Raw genomic sequence first — 22,466 nt, forward strand, 5'->3', positions numbered from 1 at the left:
ACAGTTAGACAAGTAAATGGCGAATATATGTGTGTGTACCTATATGTAGCCGCGTACACACACAACCCACACAAATAAATGCACTTCGGTATGGTGTTTTGGTGGTGGTTGTTTTTTTTTTTTTAAATTCTGAAGCAAACATAATCATTTTGGAAAGGCAAACAGCTCCACAAAGAACAATTATACAAAGAGCGCTTAGTAAGTAACACTTACATCACAAGTGACCCTAACACAACACAGTGATTAAACAAGGAGGAGCATATTATGGCTTACCCATCCAACCCAAAGCTAAAGTAATGCTATCAGCTTTGACTCAGCCTCATAAAAGTAAGGCCGATTTGAGTTAAGACTGGAAATCTGACGTGGCACTCTGCACTTACCTTCCCCTTTGTGCCTAAGTATATCTCCACTACCGGTGATATTCTCACCCAGGATGGGATGCTCCCTGATTGGAGCTCCACAGAAAAGCTTAAGCTCAGGGATATGAGCAAATGCTGGACTTTCAGGGCAGATTTGCAGCCCCAAGTCTCAACTGCCCTGCTTTTCTCTGGTACATTCAAACCCTCAGAATCATTTCTTCTTCACATTTTGGGGTGATTTCTTGCCTTAGGGTGAAAAGAAAAAGCAGGACTAAAAAAAAAAAAGAAAAGGAGGGAGGATACAGGGAAAGGACTTTCATATTTTTTAATGGACTTAATCGCCATCTAGTTGTTCAAAGTAATTATGGACTAGCTGGTAAATATGGACCTAAGGAGTTTCAAAAATGTATATTAATGAATCAGTCTAATAAGGACATATTTTGAAAAACATGCACCATGATTCCTAATGGCTCTTTTGGAACTGTAATAGGCTATTGAGTAAGTGCATATTTGATGACTTTGAAAAGATAGGAATTAAAATTAAAAAAAACCTCTAGCTCTAATAGGCATCTTTAGGAAATCTGAAAGGAACAGATATTTTTAAAAACCCCACTAACTGGTTCAGTCTGATATGCACAGTCATAGATGAAAACATTTCTGTAGAAACACATATTGTTAATTATATAAAATATCTTTCAATCCTGGGGTGGGATAGCATTTTAAAATAATAGTAGTAAAATGTTATTTATCAAATATTCTTTAGTGGCTTCCTCAGTACAAGTTGAACAATGTCTATTTTTTCCAACCTTCACAATCAGAACTGATCGATTAGATCTTCGGTTTTGTTTTCCCCAAATCAAAGTGAAATAAAATGCCTTGAGTGGAAATCAAAAATCTTTGACATGTAGCAAAAAGCTCACTGTGCAATATTAGTAGCCAAAGGCCATCCAGATTTCTTTGTCAAGAGCTATATGTTTTCACCTTGAACTTTTTCTTACAATTTAATCTGAAGACTTTAATCATGGAAATCTTTATACCATGCATGCAGATACAATGCACCTAATGGCCTGCAAAGTGTCTTTTAAAGTGCAGCTCAGTACCTGAACATCTGATTGTGCTTGAGGCAGTAGTAGGCCAGAACCTCTTCAGAAGGCCAGATACCTATAAAACACAAAGACAGGGCACATTTTGAATAGAAAAGTCCTTATTTTTAGACTTGGCCATTATTTTAAAAGCCATTTTCAACTTGAGCCAAACTTATTATTTATGATTCTTACTATCTGAAACCACACAGCATGTACTCTTTTTTTTTTTTTGCTGAGAAATGGGAATGTGGTTACCATTACTTCCCAGAAAAATAACAATATATGCTAGATAGATTTTTTTACCCAGTTAATCTTCCACAAAGATTCCAAATGACAACAAAGAAAATTACAAACAGTAGGGTCAAATTCCATGTAGATTGCTCTTGTGTATACATGGGAATCTATTTTTCAGTTAATTAACAAGTTTTTCTTGATCACTTACTGCATGCAATTCAACAACCATGACAAAAAAAAAGCATTTATTAATAAACCACAAATTCCAAGGGGCTAAGCTAGGCACAATGGATACGACAGAAACAGAACCAACAATCTTGGCCCTCAAGGAGGTCAGATTCTATTGGGGACAGAGGCGTGGAGGATACAATATGTACACCAATAAATTAAATAAATACAAAATACTTTGAAATGAGAGAGTGTTAACAATTGTGGTGGGTAGGGAGATCAAGGAGAGGTCTTATGCAGAGAAAGGTGCCTGATCTGTGCTTTAAAAGGAATTAGCTTAAGATTCTACAAGATGAGGAGGGAGGGCATTTCAGACATGGGTGACCACTTGTGCAAAGTCTGTACTAAACAAAAACAAATGAAAAACCATTCATGGGAACAAAGTAATTCAAATAAACCTCTAGTTAAACTCCCTGTTCAGTCCCATGCCAAAGTCTATAGCACTGGCTTGTTTAAATCTCAGGGACTTTTTCAAGCTGTGGATTTCCAGCTCACTTAGTCACTCAGGTCGTCAATAAACACTTAATGAGTGCTTATTAAGTGCCAGACGCTGTGCTGAGCATCGGAGATACAAAAAGAGGCAAAAGACCATCTCTGCTCTCAAGGAGCTCACAATCTAATAGAGGAAAATAAGCAAAGATAGATGAACAAACAAACAACGTACAGGAAAAATAGAAAATAATTAAAAGAGGGAAGTCCCTAGAAGTAAGGCGCTATGAAAAGTTTCCTATAGAAGTGTGTATTATAACTAAGACTTCAGCACGTAGTCTTGATGTTGAATTGGATTAATCTTGTGTTTACATAATTAATGGTGTACATGAAAAGTATACCACTCAACAATTCATCAAACATGAATTATGTATGTATGCCTCATCCTGTGTAAGGCAGCATGCTAGAAGCCAGCATACATGATAATGAATAAGGCAAGGCGCCTGCCTTTAAGGAGCTTACAATTCAGTAAGAGGAAATACAGGAGGGAAGCAGCTACTACACAAACTGGAGTATGTACAGGTCTAGACAAGGTACTGTGAAAGATCTGAGGAAGGAGAGATCGCTTCCATTGGGGTAGGCAATACGAAGAATGGCTTCATGGAGGAGGAGGCACCTGAGTTAATACACGTCAGTACGTTACAGGATAACTGAATCTTGGGTTTGGACAGGAACTCAGAGATCGTCTAGCTCAGGGGTTCTTAGCCTTTTTTGTGCTTTGTTCTTATGCTTTCAGATACAAATATATAAAATAAAATATATAGAATTATGAAGGAAACTATATTAAAAGTATATATTTTCCCCACCCAAGTTCATATGCCCTCCCTCCATGAAATCAAGGAGTCTGTAGACTCCTAGTTAATCCCTGTACCCTCTAGTGGAGCTACAAAATATTTGGCATATGGTCATCTGGGCTTTACTGGAAGTGCTCCAGTGAGGAAGAATTCCCACTACCTCTGTAAGTAGCTCATTCCATCTCTTTATAGCTTTAATTTTTAATAAGTTTGTCTTTATAGTAACCTTAAATATGACTCTCTGCAAATTTTTTCCATTGTGCCTAATTCTTCCTTCTGGAACCAAGCAGAATAAATACAACCATATATCTACATGGCTGTATGTGCATACATGTACACACATGCACACATGTGTGCATACATACTCATGTACGTAGATGAACATATACATGTGTGTATATGAAACAATTACTCCGAAGGTTGCTATTCTATTTCCCCCAAATCTTTTGTTCTCCTGTATGATATTGTTTCAAGCCTCCTCACTACCCTGACTGTCCTCTTTTGGATGCAATACAACTTGGCAACCTCCTGCTTAAAATGTGGCTCCCAGAACTCAATACAATGCTCCAGTTGTGGTCTAATTCAAAGTCCTCCACAAACATTTATTGAGTGATTACTCTAGACCGGGCTTCATGCTATGACAAGGGCAGAGAACAGTAAGCTTACTGTCTCCCTTTTTCTAGACACCACACTTCTCCGATCAGCAGTTAGTCTTCACAAGTGACCCCACCAAAAATCAAGGGCAGCCAACTTCAGAGACAAGTTCTTCCCATGGCTTGACGATAAGAATGTTATGCCATGGCAGGGATGAGAATACGAGGCACTCTGTTGATTTCTCAGGCAATGAGGGGGCACATGAGAAGATTTTTTCTTTCTGGATACATTCCCAGCTGTCACCACTGAGAAAACAGGCTGCTTCAAAGAACAAGATGACAGAGGGGAAAAAAAGGTAACAAAAGTCCAGGGGATTCAACTGACAAGTATTTTTGTTATGGCATAAATTATTCTTAAGGTAATTTAGATAAGAAGGCTCATGGGAGCTCAAGAGAAGAGCAAGGAAGATAATTAGTAGTAGTCAGAATCATGGCACAGTAGAGCCAGAATATATCTTAGAGACCACTGAGCTAACTTCTCTGATCTAATAGTTGAAGGAATGGAAGCCCAGAATGGTGAAGTAATTTACCTGAACAACTAATTAGTGGCAGAATTGGGACTAGAAACTAATGCTCTACCTCTGGTTGGGAGGGGGAGTGAGGATGCTGAAGAAGTCCAAGTGCCAATAACCTACAGTGAAAGAGACAGAAGTAAAAGATGGAGTGGTGATCTTTCAAGAAAGATCTGGGAGAAAATGAGGTGAGGGAATAACATTTAGTTACACAACTGTAGGGGCAAGGGGAAGAACACTTAGCTACACAACTACACAACCAAATCATTGAGTCATGGAATCTTAAAATTAGAAGTGGGTCCTCAAAGATCATTTGGTTTAACCCAACCTATACCTAAATAGGATCTGCTCTACAGTATGCCTGGTGGGAATATCTTCAGGGAAAAGGTACTCACTACTTCATGAGGCAACCTATTTATTCTATATAAGGATAGTTATAACTGTAAGGAAATTTTTCTTCCTTTTGAGTTTTCACAGCTTCTGAACATTACTACTAGTTTAGCTTTCTGAGGCTAGGCAAAAAAACCCCTAATATTATACTTTCCACATGATAGCCCTTCAAACACTTGAATAGAGGTACAGTGCACTACCCTTCCCATGCCCTCCTGACTAAGCATCTAGAATTCCTTCAAACAATCTGTATGCTTGGGTTTCTAGTTCCCTGCCCATTCTAGATGTTCTTTGTACAGATGTAAGCCAGCTCACTGTGGAACACAATACTTAGATGTGGTCCCACCAGAGAAGCAAAACTGGGACTATCACTTCTCTCATACTGAAAATGATGTTTATATTGCTGTAATCCAAGATTGTGTTAACTTTTCTAGGTTGTGCTATGGTATTTTTTCCTTTCCTCATCTCTTACTTCTAGTGCTTTCCTCTTTTGATTATGTCTTATTTGTCCTGCATACAGCTTGTTTGTGTGTACTTGTTTACATGTTTTCTTCTCATTAGATTGTGAGCTCCTCAAAGGTAGGGACTATATTTTGACCTTTTTGTATCTCTAGTGCTCAGCACAGTGCTTGACAAAGAGCAGGCACTTATTGGTGTTTATTAACTGATCAACTGACTGATTCATGCTGAGCATGAGTAACATGTTCACTAAAACTTTAGGTTTTTTTCATATAAACTTATCCAGCCACCCTTCTCCCATTTTGCATTCTGATGTTGATATTTTTTTTTTCAAGTATAGCATCTTGATTTATCACTATTAAGTTACATCTTATTAGATTTGGGCAATCAATTTATCCTTCATGGTATTTTTGTATCCTGACTTGATTGTTCTACATATCAGCTATCTTACCAAATTTCATTTCATCAAAAAAATTTGATAAGCATGCCATCTATGCTTTTATCTAAGTCATTGATAAAAATGTTGAACAATGCAGAGGCAAGGACAGATCTCTGGGCATTTTGCTAGAGATCTTCTTCTAGAATGACATTGATCCATCAAGGACTATTTTGGGGTCCAGCCATTTAATCAATTCCAACTCTACCTAACTGTACTATCATCTAGCCTCCATTTATCCATCTGGTCCACTAAGATAACACAAGAGATTCTGTTAAATGCCTTGCTGAAATATAAGTATATAAAGTACCCAAATAATATGTTCACATTATCAGATTCTAGAGGGAGTGACAACGTATTTTACTTCCTCTTTTACAGAAGATGTGCATAGGATAGTATAAGGTTATAGACAGAGAAGGTGTAATGATTATAGTATCATAAAATTATAGATTTAGAGATGGAAAGGACCTTAGAGGTCATCTAGTCCAACCACTTTATTTTATAGATGAGGAAAGAGAGACCCAAAGAAGTTAAAATTTGCCCAATGTCAGTCAGGTAGTAAGTGCCAGCCTTAAAATCTGAACTCAGATTATCTGACTACACATGTTTCTACTAATTAAAAAAAATTATTGGGGTAGAGAGAAGGTGATATTTGCAATTATCCAAAATTCAAGTTTGAATTAAGTGTCCCAGTGTGATGTCTCAAATATAGTCTTTAGCAAGGGTCACAACATAGGATACTTCTAGAATCTGTGACATGTATTATCCACATATATCTATCACATCACAGAATTCTGATTAGAATGAGGTGCCCTAGGCATTAGTAGACACACATGGAGTAAAGCAATCCCCTGGCACTGCTCAGGGCAGAGGGAAATCAACAGAGTAGCTGGAACCACACTGGGAGGGTGGATGGATAGCCCTTAACAAGGGCATGCAGTGAGCTCCTGCAATTTTCATACCACATCTGAAATGTAGCAGGGCCTCCACCAATCAATCAAGGCACTCCTGTTATGTTCTCACCATCAGAGAAAGAAAAGAATGGGAGTTGTGGGGAGGGAGTACACAGAGTGGCATTTAGAGTAGCTACACTATTGATCCAACAAAAGCATCACAGAACATTTTAATTAATGGTTTACTCTGGTTATAACTTTTTCTTAAAAACATATAGAATGAATTAGGACACTTTTAAAAGTTGTTCTGTGATACATGGTGTTTCCCTTTCGTTACTTTCCTTGGTAAATTAAATGAGTTTAATGGAGAGGGAGGGAGGGAGGGAGAGAGAGAGAGAGAGAGAGAGAGAGAGAGAGAGAGAGAGAGAGAGAGAGAGCTCTTCAAGCCCTTGGGACCCATAAAAGCATTAGTCAAATACAGATCCTATTTAGGAAGAGAACAGTGTATTCTACTAGTGCTTCCACAGACATTTGGTTTCATTTTCTATTTTCTTTCAAATAAAGTGCCAGGTTGGCTACAGACTCCATTGTTATTGGGGGACCCAATAGGCTTGTTGGACTCTTGATATGCAATAGTAAGTAATTATAGCCCCCATCTAAGAGTAGGAAGGAGGGAAGGGATGAAGGAGGGAAGGAGGAAGAAGGGAAGGAAAGGGGGAAGGAAGGAAGGATGAAAACAAGCATTTATTAAGTGCTCACTGTATACTGGATGCCATATTAAGTGATAGGGATAAAAATACAAACAAAAAGAAAGACTGATCCAGTCACCAAAGAATTCACAATATACACAAATGAGAGGTAGGGGAAGCGCTGAAAGCTGGTTTTTAGTGGCACGTTAATTGGGTACTGATGGAGAGAAGAAAAGTTGGCAATTTGGTCTATTTGCAACAAAATTGTTGATTAGTGGGGTGGCTAACTCAGACTTACTTTAAAGGCTGGGCTTTGTGGTCTACGTAAAAACAATCATGTCTACGCCAAGTGTGATGCCAAGGAAATCCTACAATTACGTGATCTGGAGGGAGTGAGGCAAGGAGGAGAACAGGAGGAAGAGCCATGGCGGGGGCGGGGGGGGGCTTCTAATTATTTTGAATTCCAGCACTTCCCCCTTTCCTGTGACCCTTCATCAGAGAAAAGGTGAAGCTACAACAGAACTTTCAACAGCTATCACCTAGGAAAGCGTGTTTTAATATGGCACATTTGGCCAGAGATGAGGAAGCTGGCAACCTGTTCACTCAGTAGTGATACCACTTGCTCCATAACCAGCTGCTCCCTGAGCAGGCAACACCTTTCTCTCTCCCACTTCAGACTAAATGCACACCTCTCTGGGGATCACAGGCCATAGCAGATCAAGAGGAGTCAGAAGGTGTCTCTTAAACTTGCTGCTCAACTGGGAAAGTCCCCCCACCACACACCCACCCACCCACCTAAGCCACTGAGTTGACAACAGGGAAGGCTTTTGTGAACTTAATGAAAAGAAAAGCATCTTGGCTTGGACAGGTAGGTAAGCCTCTCGGCTTGCTTTTTTACAAGGGGATAAGCTCAAGGATCCCCAAGATAGAATATGCCCTCTGACTCATATTCCTGCAAGCTGAACGCATTTCGGCATGTCATTGACATAGTTGACCCAGACATTGTGCTTCTCCAGAAGGTGAGGGTCTCTCAAAAAATACAAAATGCTCCAGCCCACATTACTGAACATTAACAGTGGCATTTCCATGGCAGTGAACAGAAAGTGCTTTTAAAAAGCCATTTAAAGGCTGACGGAATGAAAGGAAGTTATTTGACAATAATGTCATGAGGCCTTTAAAAAAGCCTGCAGAAGAACTTCTTGAAAAGTTTTCAGAAACATTCCTATGCTGACAGACACATCCAGGATCTTATTTCAATTCAATATGTACATATAAAAAAAAAAGCACTTTTTGATGTGTTTCCAAAGGAGGAAATTTTGCCAATGTTGGTATATTTTAATGGTAACATCTGAGTGATTTATCCTCATAGATCCCAACACACTGAAATGGGAAATCCATACCATCACTAGAGACTGTTAAAAAAAAAAAAAAAAAAGACACCAAAATTGAATAAATATCTAAGAACATATGCTTCTGATGGTATCATCCATCTCCCTTGTCCCTTTCCACACTCCATTCTAAAAACCAGACCTGCTTTGAACTCTCAAGCTGCTAAGCCTGATTGTCTTCAATGCCTCTGGGCCCCAGATCATTGAGTTTAGATATCTCAGTTTGAAGAAAAGGAATCTTCCAAAGTGATCCAGAGAATCATGTGACAAGCGTTTAATACCCTCACTACGTGCCAGGCACCAAGCTAAGTCCTAGGAAATAAGAAAGGCAAAAATAAGACAAAACGAAAACAAACAAAAAAAACACTCAAACCAAACCCAACCCAACCAAACCAGACAATTCTTTCCCTCACTGAGTTTGCATTCCAGTGGAGGAAATTAGCCATAGTAAGTAGCCAACACCAAAGGCTATTCAGTGAAATAAAGGAAGATTGCTAGGTGAATGTCCAAACACAATTCAATTCTTGGTTATCCACAGTCATGATGTATATGTATGCGTGTTTCTGTGATTATGTGTGATAGGTAAATGGTAGGTACTGGAAGGAAAGATGGAGGAGAAGAGAAAGAAATAAAAAACATTGGCTTCATCCTTCTAAGAAATCAAAAATATATCTAGAATTATCAATAAGTAACCATATTAACCTTTTGGGGGCTTGGCTCTCCTTTTTAGACTATAAACCATATCCTGAGGTATAAACTAAGAAAAAAATGGCCTAGAAGGAAAAAGGCAGAAAATTGAAGAGGTTATTAGGTAATCCAGAGATTGAATAACAAGTTCCTGAATAATTAAATTAAGGCAGTGCTGTACAGGGGGAAAGTACATTGGTTTTGGAGTCCCTGAGGAACTGGGTTCAAATTCTGCCCTGTCGCTTTCTTTGTGTCTAAATCACGCACCCATAATTTAGGTTCCTTCTAGCTCTAAAAATTAGTGACCTAAAGTCTCTCTCATATCTATCTATCTATCTATCTGTCCGTCTATCTATCTCTCTGTCTGTCATTACATATATACACATACAAATGAATGGAATGGAATATCAGTTACAGTAAAAATTATAAACATGAGAGATATAAAAAAATTATGGACTTTTTTGGAGCAATGTGTAATGAAGAAAGCAATTCCCTCACCCTGCCAAAAACAAACCAAAAACCAAAAAAGAAAAACAAAACAAAACCCAAGTATTTATTAAGTGCTCATTATATGCTAAGCTTTTGGTTAATTGCTAGAGATACAAAGAAAAAATTGAAACAGTCTCTGCCTTTAAGAAATTTACATTGTACTAGAAGAGATCATATACATGTGTATGTATACATATGTGTATGCATATGTGTATATGCATGCACACGTATACATACATATATACATATGCATACATACATACACACACGTGTGTGTGTGTGTGTGTATATATATATACACACTATACAAATCAACTGCAGGTAGTAAGGATAGGGGACAGCTAGGTGGCACTATGGTGCACAGAGCTGTGGGCCTGGGGTGAGGGAGACTCATCTTCCTGAGTTCAAATCTGACCTCAGACACTTACTAGCTGTGTGACCCTGACCAAGTCACTTAATCCTGCTTGCCCCAGTTTCCTCATCTGTAAAATGAGCTGTAGAAGGAAATAGCAAACCACTCCAGAATCTTCACCAAGAAAACCCCAAATGGAGTCACAAAGAGTTGGACCTGACTGAAAAATGGCTGAACAACAACAATAAATGGCTTATTTCCTTCCTCCCTTATATAAATGTCAGCTAATGTTATTACTTAACTGAAATTTGTCTAAGATAGTGGAACCATATAGATTCTGCAAAAATATTTCCTTCTAGAATCTATATATCTTATGCATTATGGTTTCTTAAGTTAATTATCAATAATGAACAACCCCTTCACTGTCACTCCTTCTCCCCAAAATATTTGCTTTTTTAAAGATAAAATTTCAAAATAAACCATTCTGTAGCCTGCCTCCTCAACCCCCAATGGAGAAGAAAGTGGCAAACCACTCCAGCATCTTTGCCAAGAATATCCCCAATGGGGCCATGAGGAATCAGACATGACTAAAAACAACTGAACAACAGCAATGCAAGGCACTAACAACAATAATAATGGTAATAATAGTTACACGTCTGAAGCACCTCCAGGTTTAGAAAGCTCTTTACAGGGTATATGTATACACATATATGCATATAAACACACATATGCACCTTTATAGATGTGTATTTGATATATAAACATGCTCATGCATACATATATACTATACATAATACACACATGTATATGCACACACACACACATATCCTAATATACACAACATACCAATCTAGCTGCCAAGACCACAAGTTAAAATGAAATGTACTGCAGCAGTGTGGTATCATTCACACATCTTACCAGGTTTTTCTGAAAAATGCTTGTTCATCATTTCTTATTGGACAATAATATTCCATTACATTCATATACCACAGTTTGTTCAGCTGATCCCTGACTGATGAGTACCCCCTCCATTTCTAATATTTTGCCCTATTATGGCTGCTATGAATATTTTTGCATGTGTAGATCTTTTATCCTTTTTTATGATTTCTTTGGGATGCAGATCTAGTAGTAGTATTATCGGATCAAAGGATACCCACAGTTTGGATGCCCTTTGGGAACGGTTCCAAATTGCTCTCCAAGAATGGTTGAATCAATTTACAACTCCACCAACAGTGCATTCATGTCCCAATTTTATTACATCCTTTCCAAGATTTATCATTTTTTTTTGTCATATTAGCCAATCTGATAGGTGTGAGGTGGTACCTCAGAGCTATTTTAATTTGTGTTTCTCTAATCAGAAGCGATTTAGAGCACTTCTTCATATGTCTATAGAGAACTTACATTTTTCAGATGAAAACTGCCTGTTAATATCCTTTGACTATTTATCAATTGGGGAATGGCTTATATTCTCCTAAATTTAACTCAGTTCTCTATATATTTAAGAAATGTGGCCTTTATCAGAGACACTTGTTATAAAAATTGTTTCCCAGATTTCTGCTTTCCTTCTAAGCTTGGCTTCATTGGTTTTATTTGGACAAAAGCTTTTTAAATTTTAATATAATCAAAAATATCTATTTTACACTTTGTAACTGTGAATTCTTCCCTTCCCCATAGATCTGATAGGTAGACTATTCCTTGCTCTTCTAGTTTGCTTATAGTGTCACTCTTTATGTCTAAATCATACACCCATTTTTACCTTAGACAGTATGAGATGTCAGTCTATACCTGGTTTGTGTTCTATTATTTTCCAGTTTTCCCAGAAATTTTTTTTGGTCATATAGTGAGTTCTTATCCCATGGACTGGCGTCTTTGGTTTATCAAACAATAGAGTTACTATGGTCATTGACTACTGTGTCTTATGTACCTAATCTATTCCACTGGTCCACCACTCTATTTCTTAGCCAGTACCAGATAATTTTAACAATTACTGATTTATAACATAGTTTGAAATCTAGTATTATTGAGCCACCTTTGTTTTTGCTTTTCCATAAATTCTCTTGATATTCTTGACCTTTTATTCTTCTAGATGAATTTTGCTGTCATTTTTTCTAGCTCTATCAAATAACTTTTTAACACTTTAAATGGTAAGGAACTGAATATTCTTGACCTTTTGTTCTTCCAGATTAATTTTGTTATTTTTTTCTAGCTCCAACAAATAATTTGGGAGGAGGGGGCAGAGCCAAGATGGCAGGGTAAAAGCAGGGACTCACTTGAGCTCTTCTCCAAACCCCTCCAAATGCCTGTAAAAAAATGACTATACAAATTCAGGAGCAGCAGAATGCACAAAAAGACAGAATGAAACAAATTTCCAGCCCAAGACAACTTAGATGTTCAATGGGAAAGGTTTGTTGCAACCAGCTAGGAGAGAAGCACAGTCCAGCCTGGGACCCAGCAAACCCAGAGCAGGCCTCAGGGAACTGAATCACTGCCAGTTAAGGCAGTTTTCAGACTTCTCAACCCCAAAATGTCAAAGACAACTTAAAAGGTCAGTGGGAAAGGTCTGTTGGACCTGAGTGAGAGAGGAAGGAAGATCTGTCCCAGACCCAGTGTAGCCCTGGGGAAGTGGTGGTGATAGCAGCTCTGGAAATGGTAGCAGTGGTTGCAGCAGCAGTGGCAGTGGCTACTTTCAAAGCTCTCAGCCCATCTCTCAGATGGTAACAGGATCAAACAACTGATCTGAAGGAATCTCTTTGCTGGTATGGAGGCAGGATTCTGTTGCTTTACCCATACTTGGATCTGGGCCACAGTCCTAGGTGGCAGTCCTGGGACAAGGAGGACCACTGGCATAGCAGAGTTTGCGGCAGCACTTGAGAGAGAGAGCCCCCCTCACAGTTCCAGGGCAGAAAAGAGTATTTGTGGTCACTCACTGACCAGAGCACAGGCCAGGAGAGGAGTAAACACCTCCCTTTAAATCACAACACCTTAGGAGAACTGAAAACTTACAGGTCCCTGGAAGTATCTTTGAAAACAGATACACAAAACCCCTAAATCTTGGGACAGTAAGCCCTCCACACTGAAAGCAGAGCCCTACCTTAACAAAGAGTTAAAAGTCAAGTAACTGGCTAGAAAAATAAGCAAACAGCAGGAAAAAAAACCCCTCAGACTATAGAATCTTACTTTGATGATAAGGAAAATCAAAACATGCAGTCAGAATAAGGCAACAAAATCAAAACTCCTACATCCAAAGCCTCCAAGAAAAATATGAATTGGTCTCAGGCCATAGAAGAGTTCAAAAAAGGATTCTGAAAATCAAGTAAGAGAAGTAGAGGAAATATTGGGAAGAGAAATGAGAGTGATTCAAGAAAATCATGAAAAATAAGTCAATAGCTTGCTAAAGGAGACCCCCCAAAATACTGAAGAAAATGAAATCTAAAAAGACAGATTAGACAAAATGACAAAAAAAAAAAAAAAAAGGTCTAAAAAGCCAATGAGGAGAAGAATGCCTTAAAAAGCAGAATCAGCCAAATGGAAAAGGAGGTCCATAAATTCATTGAAAAAAATAATTCCTTAAAAATTAGAATAGAACAAATGGAAGCTATGAGAAATCAAGAAATTACAAAACAAAATAAAAAGAATGAGAAAATAGCAGATAATATAAAATATCTCATTGGAAAAACAATTGACCTGGAAGATAGATCCAGGAGAAATCATTTAAAAATTACTGGACTACCTGAAAGTCATGAGAAGAAGAAAAAAAAGCCTAGACATGATCTTCCAAGAAATTATCAAGGAAAACTATCCTGATATTCTAGAAGCAGAGGGTAAAATAGAAATTGAAAGAATCCACTGATCACCTCCTGAAAGAGATCCCGAAAGGAAAACTGCCAGCAATATCATAGCTAAATTCCAGAAATCCCAGATCAATGAGAAAATATTGCAATCAGCCAAAAAGAAACAATTCAAGTATTGTGGAAACATAATAAGGATAATACTAGATTTGGCAGCTTCTACATTAAAGCATTGAGATCTTAGAATATGGTATTTTGGAGGTCAAAGGAGCTAGGATTAAAACCAAGAATCAACTACCTAGAAAAACTGAATGTAATTAATGTGGGGGGGGGGAATAATTGACATTCAACAATGTAGAAGAATTTAATGCATTCTTGAGAAATCAGAGCTAAATAGAAAAACTGACTTTCAAATACAAGACTCAAGAGAAGCATGAAAAGGTAAACAGGAAAGACAACTCCTAAGGGACTTATTAAAGTTGAACTGTTTACATTCCTACATGAAGAGATGATATTTGTAACTCATTATTAGGGTAGTTGGAGGGAATATATATATATATATGCAGAAGATGAGTTGAATATGAGGGGATGATATCTAAAAAAATAAATTAAATGGCTGAGAGAGGAATGTACTGGAAGAAAGAGAAAGAGAGAGGTAGAATGGGGTAAATTATCTCACATAAAAGAGGCAAGAAGAAGCTTTTACAGTGGAGAGGAAATGGGGGAGAGGGAATGAGTGAACCTTACTATCATCAGATTTGACTTAAGGAGGGAATAACATGCACACATAATTGGGTATGGAAATCTACCTTACCCTACAAGAAAGTAGGGGAGAAGGGGATAAGAGAGGGGGGATAATAGAAAGGATGGCAGATTGGGGGAGGGGGTAATCAGAAGTAAACACTTTTGAGGAGGGATAGAGTCAAAGGAGAGAATAAAAGGGGGCAGGATATGATGGAGGGAAATAGTTATTCTTTCACAACATGACTACTATGGAAGTGTTTTGTGTGACTACACATGTATAACCTATACCAAATTTCTGGCCTTCTTAATGAGGGTGGGTGGTGACAGAAGAAAGGATAGAATTTGGAACTCACCTTTTTAAAACCGAATCTTAAAAGTTATTTTCACATGCAACTGGAAAATAAGCTACACAGGCAATGGAGTATAGAAATCTAGCTTACCCTACAGGAAAATAGAAGGGGAAGGGGATGGGGGGGGGGGCAGTGATAGAAAGGAGGACAGGTTGGGGGAAGGGGTAATCAGAATGCACACCTTCCTGGGGTGGGGGGTGGGGAGGGATGGGGAGAAAATTTGAAACTCAAAATTTTGTGGAAGGGAATGTTGAAAGCTAAAATAAATACATTGAAAAAATAATTTTTGATGGTTTGATTGGTGTGGAACTGAATAAATGAGTTAAGATAGAATTGTCATTTTTATTATATTGGCTCAGTCTACCCATGAACAACTGATATATTTCCAATTGTTTAGATTTGATGTTGTTTGAGTGAAAATTGTTTTATAATTGCGTTCCTCTAGTTACTGGGTTTGTCTTGGAAGGGAGACTCCCCAAGTATTTTATATTGTTTACAGTTATTTTAAATGGAATTTCTCTTTCTAACTCTTGCTACTGAGCTTTGTTGGTCATATAAAGAAATGTTGGTGAATTATGTGGGTTTATCTTATATCCTATAACTTTGCTAAAGTTGTTAATTGTTTCAAGAAGTTTTTTAGTTGATTCCCTAGGGCTCTCTAAATATACTGTCATATCATCTGCAAAGAGTGATAGTGCCATTTCCTCATTGCCTATTTTAATTCCTTCAATGTCTTTTTCTCTTTTTATTGCTATAGCTAACATTTCTAGTACTATATTGAATAATATTGGTGATAATGGGCATCTTTGCTCCACCTCTAATCTTATTGGGAAGGCTTCTATCTTATTCCCATTGCAGATAATGGTTGCTGATGGTTTGAGAAAGATTATGCTTATCATTTTTAGGAACATTCCCTTTATTTCTATTCTCTCTAGTATTTTTAATAGGAATGGCTGCTGCATTTTTTCAAAAGATTTTTCAGCATCTATTGAGATAATATGATTTCTGTTGGTTTTATTATTGATATGATCAATCATGTTGATAGTTTTCCTAATATTGAACCAACCCTACGTTCCTGGTAGTCACCTGGTCATAGTGTATAATCCTTGTGATAAATTGCTGAAATTGCATTGCTAGTATTTTGTTCAAAAATTTTGCAGTAATATTCATTAGGAAAACTGACTTATAATTTTCTTTCTCTGTTTTAGTTCTTTCTGGTTTAGGTATCAGCATCATGTTTGATAAAAAGGAATTTGGCAGGACTACTTCACCTATTTTTCCAAATAGCTTATATAGTATTGGAATCGGTTGTTCTTTCAATGTTTGGCAGAATCCACTTTTGCCCTCTGGTTCCAGAATATCCTGGCAGTTTTCCTTGATAATTTCTTGAAAGATGCTGTCTAGGTCCTCCTTTTGATTATGACTTTCTTTCAGGTAGTCCAGTGATTCTGACATTGTCTCTCCTGGATCTATTTTCTAGGTCAGTTATTTTTTCCATGAAGTATTTTACATTTTCTTCTATTTTTTCAATCTTTTGGATTTGTTTGATTGATTCTTGATGTATCATAAAGTAATTAATTTCCACTTGCCCAATTCTAACTTTAAGGAGTTGTTTTCCTCAGTTAGTTTTTGTACTTTCTTTTCTATTTGGCCAACCCCTTTTTAAGGGATTGTTTTCTTCAGTGGATTTTTGTATCTCCTTCTCCATTTAGCCAAGTCTTCTTTTTAAGCAATTGTTTTCTTCTTCCAAGCTCGTGAACCGTTTTTCATAATTCTCTTGCATCACTCTCATTTCTTTTCCCACTTTTTCTTCTATCTCCTTATACGATTTTTAAGCTCATTTTAGAACTCCTTTTAAGCTTTTCCATGAGTTTATTCTGGGTTTTTTACCACAGGTTTTCTAACATTGTTGTCCTCTTCTGAGTTTGTATCTTGATCTTCCTTATCACCATACTAACTTTCTATGGTCAGATTCTTTGTTGTTGTTGTTTGTTTATCTTTTTTTTCCTTTTTCCTTTTTTTTTAGTTTGAGCTCTGCTCCTGGGGTGGAAGGGGCCTGTTATAGGCTTCTTGTGCCAGGTACCGCAGACCCAACTATTTACCAGGTGCTCACTGATGCTGCCCTGAGACCTATGGGGGACCCTCATGTCTGGCTTTGTGCTGAGGGGGTTAGGCAGTGACTGGTGCTACTGGAGGCCATAAGGATCTGGCAGTTTAACTGGTGCTGAGCTGGGATCCTAGTGGTGGTGTCTGGCATGTGCTGAAACACACACTGGGGTGTGTCTGCATTTCTCTGGGGATACACAGAAGCATATAGCAGTCTGGCCACTGGCAGCTGCCTGTTTGCCCAAGGCTATGCTGAAGCACTTGGTGGTTCTCAGAGCTGGAGTCTGCCCATTTCCCTGGCTATGCTGAGGTACCATAAGGGGTTCTAGTGTTGGCATTGGCCTGCTCCACCACACGAGAGCTCAGGGTCTAAAGCTGATTTTCTGAGGTGGGAATTGTTGCTGACTTGCTGGGATGATTCCTAGACTGCACCCCTCCTTTTACCTGAGTAAGACAGACCTTTCCTGCCAATCTTTTAAGTTTCTTGGGTTCAAAGATTGTTTTACACTATCTTTTTTGCTGGTTCTGCTGTTTCAGAATTTGTTTGGGGGCACTATTTCATAGTCGTTTGGAGATGAATATGGGAGAGTTATGGTGATGCACTGCTTACTCTGCCATCTTGGTACCCCATGGCCTTTGAAGCTAAAGTCTTTCCCAGGTCTCAGTTTGATTGAGGCAATGCCCACTCAGGGATTAAGGCTACATAACAAATGAGGCAAAGAATGGTCTTCTTTATCTAGTTGAAAAAATAATCAATCTGGGAGGGGAAGACCCTCAGGTTATCTGGCCAAAACAGAAACCACTGCTGTTTACACTCACTCTGACTCATTATAGCTGAAACAATGACCAAGGGAGGCTTAGGCTGGGATCTACTATAAGTCAATCAAGGAGAGCCAGAGTGATTTGGGTTTAAGTAATGGTCCTTAAAAAAAGAAATCTAGTCTGTAAACCCCAAGATATCTTGCAAAGTTTCAGTGATCAAAACTTATATTCCTTTGGGTAAAACACTGTCAGTAAGGGTATGATTCCCTATGTGGACAGAGGGAGAGAAGGGGAGGGAGGCAGGAAGGAAGAAAGGAAGGAAGGAAAGAAGAAAGGAAGGAAGGAAGGAAGGAAGGAAGGAAGGAAGGAAGGAAGGAAGGAAGGAAGGAAGGAAGGAGAGAGCTGCATTGCCCAATTGGAATTGTCCAATTGGGTCCCCAGTGGAGCAGCTATTATTACTCACAAATCATTGGTCTTCATTCTTGAAGAGGATTGTGATATCAGGAAAATGATGTTACGACTTGCAAATGAATTGGATTTAGGTGAGGCAGGGCTGTACAATGTCACCAGCCTCACTCTCTCTTCTGGGACCAGCTGGGTCCAGTGGCAAGATATGAAAACTGGACATGGCCCTGGATGCAATAGGAGTCTTTGGTCTTTTTATGCAAAAGTTTGGCAACAATCATTCAGTAATTTAGGTTAGGTAAGGCAATGTGTTATAGTGGAAAGAGAACTCCCAACTTAGGATTCAGAAGATCTGGGTTCAAGTTCTGCCTATGACTAATGAGCGTCATGAGCCTAAGCAATTGCTTATACTTCTGTAGACTTGTTTTCTCATCTGTAGAAGTTGATTGAAATAATCTGTAAGTTAACCTTTCAGTTAAAAAAAAGGTATCTATGATAAATGTTTTTATGTTTGCCTCAGTTTCACTATCTGTAAAATGTTGGCATCAAGTGTTCCCAAATTATTGCTTTAAAAACTATCATTGGTCTCTAGCCTCAAAACATTAAGAATCATAAAGATAAGTAATAATAACAATAACTAGCATTTTTAATAGTATAGTGAATAATGATCTGGCTATGGAGACAGGAAAGCCTGCTGCCTCTGTCCTATATGGCCTTTTTTATCCTGGACAAATCATTTCACCTTACAGGTTTGGGTGTTTCTCTAAGTCTACAAGTAGCTCACAATGGGAGAAGGAGTTTCATCACCTGGAAGTTCCCAAAGCAATAACATCAAAGGTCTAGTTCCTATTTCCCTCCCTCCCTAGCTCATTGTGGTTTGTAAAGTGCTTTAAAGACATCAACTGATTTGATCCTCACCATAACCCTTTGAAATTGATGCTCATTTTATAGATGCAGCTCCAGTAAATGAAATGACTTGTCCAGGGTCATACAGATAGTATGTGATAGAGATGGAACAGTAACTGGGATCTTCCTGACCCCAAGGCAGCCCTCCATTGATTATGTCATAACCATAACAACAACAGCAACAATAATGCTGACACTCATGATATGACAGGTGAAGCACCTAACAATATTATCTCACTTGATACGCACAGCAATCCTGTGAGGTGACTATAGGTATTTTCATCCCTATTTTGTAGATGAAGAAACTGGGGCTATAAAAAGAATCACAGACTTAGAGATGGAAGGAAACTTAGAATCCAGTAGATTCAATCATTTTTTTTTAATGTTTACAAATAAGGATACTAATAGGAGAATCTAGGTAGCACAGTGGAAAGATCACTGGGCCCAAGGTCAGGAAGACTCACCCTTCTGAATTCAAATCTGACCTCAGACAGAGCTGTGATCCTGGGCAAGTCCCTTAACCCTATTTGACTCAGTTTCCCTATCTGTAAAATGAGGCAGTGAAGGAAATGCAAACCATTCCAGTATCTCTGCCAATAAAATTTCAAATGGAGTTACAAAGAGCTGGACACAACGGAAATGACTGAACAACAAGGATACTAAGTCCTAGGGAGGCTAAGGGATCTGCCCTAAGTCCATGGGCAGGAAGCATCAAAGTATTACCTAAGGTGACACTGCCAGTAAGTGTTTAGAGACATGATTTGAACCCACATCTTTGCACCTATAAATGCAGTATTCTGTGCATGATGTTATCAAACCAGATCTTCCTTACTCCAAATCTAGCACTGTATCCAAGAGTGGGCACCACAATTAATCTGAATTAACTTGCCTGCCTTTGAGTGAAATTTTTAGTCATAGTCTTCCTGGTTCTGCTCACTTCACTTTGTGTGACTCAGTTCATCCACATTTTGCCATGTCTCTGAATGCCTTCTGGTCCTCATTTCTTTAGCTTTATGTTCCCTGATTTGTTCAGGTATTCCATAGTGGACTGAGAGAGAAAGCGTTGCACAGCCAGGAAGTCATGGATTTAAGCCCTGCCCCTCAACCTGCAATGGCTTTGGAGCCCAGCTGACTACAAGTATTCTAGAAACAAACTTTCAACTCTTTAAGAGTAAGGATAGATTTTATAAAAGTGTCTCTATCAAAGCTTAACCTATGTGAACCCAGTTTGAGAATATCTTCCCTCACATTAGTCAATGGACCTATCAGGTTGGGAATAATATGTTGCAGAAAACAGTAACATGCCAAAGCAAAAATATAACCTGGATTTCCCTGGGACTAAAGTATATTTCCTCCAACACAATAAAGCTGGGGGAAAAAATAGCTCTATATCATCCATTTTAGTTCAGCTCACATTCTCCCTGAACACCTTCTTTTACTCGAACCATATTAGGGCTTGAGTGATCAGGCAGTGCATCCCCCATTTTTTGAGATTATCTTGTTTTAAAGTACTTTTGAGCTATGCCCTCAAAATCCTGCTAGAGCAGTAATATGTTCTCTCTTTCTCCATTTTATAAATCTGTTCATCCTTATGACAACCTACAGCCAGAAGTCTAATCAGAAGAGCAATGATTGGAAAGAAAGAGATAATTGCTATCAAAATTGTTTTTCTAATTTTGAATAAAAATGCTCAGGACAAAATAGAGATGCCTATCTGTTTCTGAAACATTACACAAAAAATACTATGAGATTCTTCTCCAGGGTACATAACTCATTCAGTTATTTAGGCTTTTTATAAAGGATTCCTCTCCTGAGAGGTCAGACTGATCTTTTTATTTCATGGACATGGATGGATGGATGGATGGATGGATGGATGGATGGATGGATGGATGGATGGCAGACAATCTGTTCTATGGAAAGAGGTACTCACATCAGTGAGATCACAGATCCATTAAGAAAAACTAACTCCATTCCAAACCTGTTTCGAAGGATGTATGCTATATGTGGAGTACATACTCTGCACTTGTATGAATGCCTCCATGAAAAGAAGATGGCATAGAAGAGGTGAGTGTTACTGGTGTAAAACTATAGTCCATTTCTTAAACAACTCTGGTATTGCACAACATAATTAATGTGGCACTGTCATTCAGAAGGCACACTTCACACTTCAATGTTACCTACAACCCTGGTTACTTCTTTAAAGTCTTAGGAGAAGAATCAGTTCTGCCCAAGAGAAAGAAGAAGTGTCTCATCTTCCAAGAAGGAAATGTCATTAAAAAGTTCCATAATATAAAGTACTACTAAGAGAACACAGGTCATAAATAAGGCAACATCTCACTATGCTCTTCCACACATGCTTTATACAAACCTCCTTTTCGTTACCCTGTCTAAAATGAGATTTCTGATTTTTAGATCATTGAACAACATGTGTGAAAGCTAACTGAAAATCTTGGCTGTGCAAAATCGCCACAGAATCATAGTGCTCCCCCTCCCCTTCCCTCATCATTATTCATGGATATGAAGGAAACCTGAAAGTCTGTACTCCAGAAATTTCATCTGCTGGACAAACTTGGCTATCTTGGTGCCACTAACATGGAAATGGAATGCCAGGAAAGTCAGAGTTGTAAACACAGAGGTCTGCTCTGTAAGTACCATTCACAAATGGTGCCAACCAACTTGTATGATTGTTTTTAACACTGTCTTTCAAAGGAATGAATTTGATTTCATTTTCCTTACCCAGTTTTCAAATAGTCATTAAAAATTAAACAACACTAGGAAAAGCCTTTTGTGATTATAACCTTCATTCTCCTGCAACAAACTGGATCTATAAATTTATGTACCATTGTAGATGGAAATTACAAAATTTTATATTCAACTATATTAAAACATCTATTCCAAAAATGATTACCAGTTGTGAAAAGCAGACAGGCTTATCACTTGCTGTCAGTTGTTCATGTCTAGTTAAGCAATAATGTGCTAAAAACTGCTCTTTTGTTTTGTGTAAGAATTTTGGCAATAGAAGAAATGAACACTCGGTTAATAAAAACTCGGGCTGCTTTTTGCTTTGATGGAGGAAGCAGCTGCCTGTTTTCATTTGCTGCAGAGCAGCAAAACCCATCAATATAATAAGCAGCTTAGATGCATCCATCCACAGCATCTGTAAGGATATAGGGCTATTCGCTCAAAACCAATCCCTGGTTTAATTTTAACAAAGATGTGTCTGACATATTTGAAAATGCATTATAATAGGTTTTGAAACACTAACAAT

The 22,466-nt window shown here is 38.2% G+C and overlaps 1 protein-coding gene across 3 annotated transcripts in view; it reads right to left on the reverse strand.

Moving 5' to 3' along the window:
* Nucleotides 1–22,466, reverse strand: part of CAMKMT (calmodulin-lysine N-methyltransferase) — a 530,058-nt gene that overhangs the window by 70,983 nt on the left and 436,609 nt on the right. For all 3 annotated transcript variants that reach the window (XM_072635725.1, XM_072635726.1, XM_072635724.1), the window contains exon 4: nt 1,460–1,520. In XM_072635725.1, the coding sequence (XP_072491826.1) occupies nt 1,460–1,520 (61 nt within the window). The remainder of the gene's footprint in view (nt 1–1,459; nt 1,521–22,466) is intronic.

Source organism: Notamacropus eugenii, chromosome 1 (genome assembly GCF_028372415.1).
Source record: "Notamacropus eugenii isolate mMacEug1 chromosome 1, mMacEug1.pri_v2, whole genome shotgun sequence".
NCBI lineage: Eukaryota > Metazoa > Chordata > Mammalia > Diprotodontia > Macropodidae > Notamacropus > Notamacropus eugenii.